This window comes from Podarcis bocagei (genome assembly GCF_964188305.1).
Source record: "Podarcis bocagei genome assembly, chromosome: 1".
NCBI classification, from domain to species: Eukaryota; Metazoa; Chordata; class Lepidosauria; order Squamata; family Lacertidae; genus Podarcis; species Podarcis bocagei.
Genome location: NC_138125.1, coordinates 39,339,840 through 39,346,475, shown reverse-complemented (window position 1 = coordinate 39,346,475; position 6,636 = coordinate 39,339,840). Strand labels below are relative to the sequence as shown.

Sequence of the window (6,636 nt, the reverse complement as noted above, 5' to 3'; positions counted from 1 at the left end):
TGTATTGGTTACTGAACACAAACTGAGCAGTCAGAACCCATGGGATTCAGTCTTGCAGGCAGACATCCATTCAGTACTTTAACTTTATATGTAAAGTGTTGATTCAATTGTATCTTCACACACTCAAAACACTGGCATTCACAAGCCAAGCGTAACTCAAGTGTTGTAGAAAGACTTGTACCAAACTGAATATTCCTTCTGTCTCTCCGATCCACACAACAAATGGGGGCAAAGTCTTTTCTTGTTTTGGGAGCAATCAGCCTAGGAGACAAGACCATGGGAATATGTACCTGCTGTATCCCGATTATGGCAATGTCAGGGTAGTGCAAAGTATTGAATTAATAAGTTGGGAAGATTTTTGCTACCAGACTTGTAGTTCTCACATTGTGAGACTGACCCTACACAATACTTAAGTAGTGCTAGGCCTTGCTTCAAGGGCCTCTCCGAGTCTGTTATGCATTTCCATTGGGTCATTCTAGGTAGACAGTAATTTCACTTGACCCCTGCTGTGTCTTCCATGGGTCCAAACTTTTCTAAATGTGTAGTAAATTGCATGAGATGTTATATTGTTGTGGTTTTTGAGGACCTTGAAATATGTTGCTGCTCAATGTGGATCTTCTCCTATTTATTTATTTATTTATTTATTTATTTATTTATTTAGCTAGCTAGCTAGCTTTAGGTCCAGAAGAATGAATGCAAGAAGCTGAGTATGTGGTCTAAACTATTCCTTGGAATGCTCTTCTATTTTTCACTTCAAATAAATCTTTCAAAACTAATTTGGGTGGTTTAGATTTAGAGCTGAGCTTTATAATTAAACCTCTGTTTTCACTGGCTCCTTTGGAAGCAAGGGTGGGATATAAATTTAGGAAATAATAAATAAATATTATAATAAAATATAGGGCAAATAATTGGTTTTTTAAAAATAAAGACTCATACAGGCATAGATTGCATTCTAATACACACATAGCGGTTTTATTTGTAAGAATATCAGTGTTGAAAATAAGTCAACTTTTTAAATCTTTGGATTCTTTTTTAATTCAAAAACTCAATTAATTCTTATAGTAAAACATCTGAAGCCAAATAACAGTAGTATTACTCCGTAATACCCACTGCTACCACCCCCAGTGAACATAAATCCCACCATAACAGTTATGTTCAGAGATGGCGCACCATGTCTTCCGCTGAAGATCTATAACAAACAAAAAAGGCTGAAGTGTTAGTGACATTTAGGAATACAAGATTGTAGAAAGATAGCTCAATTGTCAAAACAGAGGAAATGAATATAATTTAGGTAGAAACCTTTGGGAAGTTCTGCTGAGCAACCTCCATCCCTCCAAAATGAATGAGAGTGGTGAAAGAGTGCTACCATTCTCCAGCACCACTTTCATTCATTCCAATGTTGCACAGATCCTCAGAGGATGTGAAAGTAAATACCATTGTGCTCTAGTACAGTTCCCATTTGTTTTAATGGGGCCTGCACTGACTGGAGGGGGTTTAAGGACCCTGGTGAATTGCTCCCTTGTTTTTCAACCCACGGAGATTTCAGCAGTGTAACTGTAAATACTAACACAAAGTATAGAACTTCATCAAATCTTTCATGCTCATGCCAATGTAACTCACGTTGAAAAAAGGGGAAACACTATTAATCCCTTTCAGTCAACTTTCCCCAAAAATCTTAATTGTTTTTCCTCCTGGAAAAAAATATCTTGGTTAAATATAGAAATTTAGCTTTTGATTTTTAATGTTTGTCTTTATTGATACATCTATTGATATTAAGAGATTAGATTTAGAAGGGCAACCGCTGAATAGCATATTGTCAAATATTCAATTAGCTGAAGGGAATGATGAAAGCAGCTAAGGGAATGATGAAAGCAGCCTTGCTATTATTATTTTTTTAACACCAGCTTTCCATCTACATCTATGTTTCTGGGACATATCTTTGGAATAACCATGGAACAAGATGGATTTGACTTACTAAAAGCTGTTTAGGAAACAGGTCTGGCAGGAGATTTTTACCTCTCTTTCTGTCTAGAAATTATCCTTGTGGAAGCATGGCAGATTTTGTTTTTGTTCATTAAAACCACCATAGATGCTCTTCTAACTTTTTGTTGTTGTTTTGCAGCACAATCATAATATATAGCGGGTCCTTTAGACCATTATCTCCCCCCAAAAAATATAACATTTAAGAGTCTCGCACCCTTGAATATTGCACTCAGTTGGTGAGTGCTAGCAGAGTTGTAGACCAAATGGAACAACTAAGAAACAAAAGGGAGGCTTTAGCGCACTTGTGGCAACTCCAATGTTTGCACACATGCACATGCGCACACAAACACACACATTAGGGGAAAAACCCTAAAGGGACAATGTAGCGACGGCTATTTCGCCTTGTGAGTTTATGAATAGTAAACTTTTCCAGGTTCTTAAAACCCAACTTTTACAAATGAGGAAGGAAGTCTAAATAAGTCAATAGATTTTCCTACAGTAGATAGTATTTTTATTCAAAAAATGGATTCCCTACACATAATTAAGGGAATATATTGCTGACATTAGCTCAAATTATTATTTTTTGCTTACCAGTGAAAAATGTCTCAATGGCTTATAAAAAAAGCCATGAAAAGTAGGCTTGTTTTTGTTTCCTTGGTTCATGATTACTATGTTCAAACAGATATTTGAACTGATACTGCTGGATTACATTATAACAAGAGATCACTATCTGCTGCAAATTACTATTTTTTTAAAAAAATACTTTACATCTTTTCATTTCTTCTGGATATTTTAGAACCAACTTGTCTGCCCACCTCATACCACCAAATTACATCTCCTGAAGGAAAAAGGCAAGAGTTTTGTCATGCACTCCACACTCCCATTTCTATTTCCTTTCACTGCTCTAGTCTCCATTATTAGCACACTGTAAAGTAGGTGACACTCCTACACGTCTTTACTTTCAGATAGGCCAGTTCACGCAAATAGGGTCATTCTGGAATAAATAGCTTGAAAATTACAGTCCTGTGCCTGTAAATGAAAAGCATGAGAGACTTATATTTCTCAAAGAACAAATTAGGCAAGGATGAAAGCACAGATCCAATGCAGTTTATGCATATTAACTAGCCAAAAATGAAATAAAAGTAAAGAATGCTTTAAATTGGGGATTGTATGCAAATCTTTCAGCTCTGAGCCTGATTTAAATCTAGTATGGTATATGTAGTGCAATACCCAATGATACAAAATCATATGTCTTAATTTTTAAGATTTTTTAAAAAAGTTTATTAGTTCAATTAAGTTATTTTTTTAAAAAATCATTTTATAATGCAGTGATCTTCACTGTATGTCATTTGGGACATGAGATCATAAGGATTTCCTACTCTCCAGTCTGAAAGAAAATGCTGCATGCACACACAGTAATTTTTCACTACATGACTAATATTTGCTTGCACGTAGAATAGAGATAAAACTGGTATGTGAAACCCAGTGAATGCCCCAGATACCTTGGAGCAGGCCCAGGAATGAAATTCACTAGTACAGGGTGACACTGGATATTATCGTGGTATTAATACTGTGAGCTAGTGTGGTGAAGCTGTTAAGAGTGTCAGACTAGGACCTGGAATGCCAGGGTTCAAATTCACACTTGGCCATGAAGCTCTTTGGGTGACTTTGGCTAGTCACTGCCTGCTAGCCTAACCCACCTCACAGGGTTGTTGTGGAGATTGAGAAGGGGGGAAACCATGTATGCTACCTTGAGTTTCCTGCAGAAAAAGCTGGGACAGAAATGCAATGAATGAACATATTTCTACCTTAAATTTGCCACTAATTTTATAACTTGTTTGAGGTGATAATGGGGAAAATACTGTTTTCTAAATTTCCCATCATATTGCAGATCTAGATTTTGTATATTTTACCATGCTTCCATTAAGATTATAAAAATGCAACATTGAGAGAATATTAGACTTGTCTTTTCTTACTGCTTTATTGTCTAATATTAAGATGAGGTTGTTTTTTTTAAAAAAAATCAGTTAAGTTTAAAAGCAAATCTCTAGAAAAAGGTGTTGTAAGCGCTGTTAAATCAAAGTATGAAGCTGAGCTCAATTTTTGATGTGTGAGAGACAATATGGGATATGACGGTCAGATAATCACATCCCTGGTGTGATAGGTTCTCATGACATGCCTGATCTTTACAATTGCTTTCTAAGAGAAAGAAATCTCCTTGAGGGGCTGTAAAGATGATATATCTGCCAGTAAATACTGAGCAGTAGATTTCAAGACTTCTGTGCATCTTTCTAAGATCAGGACTACTCATTTAGAATAACAACCATTTGATTACTTAGCATGCTTTTTCCTGTGCAAAGAAAAGAAAAAAGAAGAAAAGAACAGTTAATACAAGCAACATCAGTATTAAAGATTATTTTAATATGTAGATTCATACAAATGATCACTGCTTAAAAGTGCCACATGGTCCCGCCACCATCAGTTACACATTTAATTTTTCCTTCCCAAGCAATTGGCAAATATTAAACTTAGTCACATTACATAACATAGACATGGTTTAAAATGGCAACACTTCCAACATGGCATGTTAAATAAATTCATTATGATCATATTAGTATTATGATATAGAAAAATAGCAAGACTCCTTTATATTCATAGTTTACTACAAATAGGGTTTATATTGCACAATGCCCCCCTGACAGTGAGTATAATTTTCATTTACATTACTTCCTTGGTCTTGGACGGTTTGTCCCTTTCGGGTTATTTATTTATTAAATTTCAATCTTGCCCTTTCTCCCAAAGGAGCCCAGGGCAGCTAATAATAAAACAGCAAAACAATTCATTTTTTTTCCTTTTAAAAAATTAAGGTTAGCAATCAGTAATGGAGAATTTTGCATCGTGTTGATAATATTGCAAACAATGTCGTTTATTACTGGAACATCCCTATTTACCATTTGTGAGCAATGGGCAGAGCATATGTCATAGAAGATGTGAGATCCTATCTTTCTCTCTATTACTCTAGAATTCCAAAGAATAAGAATACGGTACTTCTTCATTCTGGGTTCCAGAGCAATCAACTTTAATTGCAATATGGAAGGGTATTTCTCAAACAAATATGAAAGCTTACCGTATTTCACTGTTCATTTTTATGAAAGAGATACTGTGATCATAGGCTCATGCAATTTCAAACGTAAATCCTGCAATCTATCAGCACAGATATGGAAGTAAGTCTTACTGAATACAATGGGACTTACTTCTGACTAAACATGTATAGCACTGCACTGGCAGGCTCTTACCTGCTTGATCATCCCCATTCATTACAATGGACCACATATATGCCACAGAATGTGCACACAAGATGAACTCGTTCCATGTGCACATTGGAGCACAGTGTCCAGAACAGGGAGCTGGATTATGAAGAATTTAATTTTCTTCCATAAAACTGAAAAGTGAAAATAGGTATTATATACTCCTTATATTACAAATTCTATATAATTTAAATAAAAAATAAATGTGTATATTTATAAAACAAATACAAATAAGTATTTCTCCAGAGCACTCTCAAAATAGATTGCTATATATGCTTCAGACCCATTTAAATTTATTAAAATGTCTAGGCTTTCACATTAACACCGTCTAGAAATGCCCCAGTGTATGTTTACAATTGTAATAGGGGGACAACTGTCCTACAATAATATGGCACAACATGTGTGTTTTTTTAAGTACACAAGACTGAATACTCCCCCCCCCAAATACCAATGAAACAATTATTTCTCATTCCAGTAATATTATTTGTTGAATATGACATTTCCCCTCCTAAACCCAACTGCTTTGATCTGTACCTTTTCTGCAAATTCAGTTTGTGGCACTGAGTTTTCGTAAGATATAGGTGATATGCTAGTATTCTATGAATTGATATTTAGTACTTTAAAGTATCGTGAATGAACCGTCTATGCTATATGTTTTGCTGTTTTTAATGCACATAATACTTACCAATCATGTAAATGGCACTGACATACAACTGCAGCTAGCTATGTATATTAATGCCTATGAGAAAACAAACAGATTCCAGGAGGGAAAACTTTTAGATACTTAAGGCTAAATTAACTTTCCTCCTAGTAGATTAAACAAAACATGCAGTATTTTACAAATCTGTAATACTGTGTACCATATGCATACATATTTAGCTTGTTTTTGTCCATCTGAAGAACCACCAGTCCCAGTACATGTAACCAATGCTTTCTTGTAGTAATAAAGCATGTCTCCTCAAGCATGTCTGCCTCAGATTTCTTAGGCTCCTGTTCTTGTTGACACTTTGCATTAGGCATAACCTTAAGGGGGAATGTTCATATCACACTGTGCAATACATGTCAGGATGTGTACTGAGTTTGTGTGACCCATCATGAAAATTTCCAATGAAACTCTGACATAGGGATTACATTCACTGTTAAATTACTAAAATCTACCAATTTTAATGCTTTAAGACTGTTTATTTTTTCCAATAGAAAAATAAATCTCATACATTTGAAGTGGTACACAAAAAACTGGGATAAAATTTATCAGATTTCTTGATAGCACCATTTACACATTCTTTAAAGTAAACATTAATATGCACTTTCTTAGAAAGCGATATAAATATATAGATATATAAAT

At 35.0% G+C, this 6,636-nt stretch overlaps 1 protein-coding gene across 1 annotated transcript in view; it reads right to left on the bottom strand.

The window, feature by feature from the left end:
• Positions 1–4,383: 4,383 nt before the first annotated feature.
• The window catches only part of NOVA1 (NOVA alternative splicing regulator 1), a 141,728-nt gene continuing 139,475 nt past the window's right edge, over positions 4,384–6,636 (bottom strand). Inside the window, exon 5 of the mRNA XM_081209199.1 lies at positions 4,384–6,030. Coding sequence (XP_081065325.1) covers positions 5,980–6,030 — 51 coding nt within the window. The 3' untranslated portion in view covers positions 4,384–5,979. The remainder of the gene's footprint in view (positions 6,031–6,636) is intronic.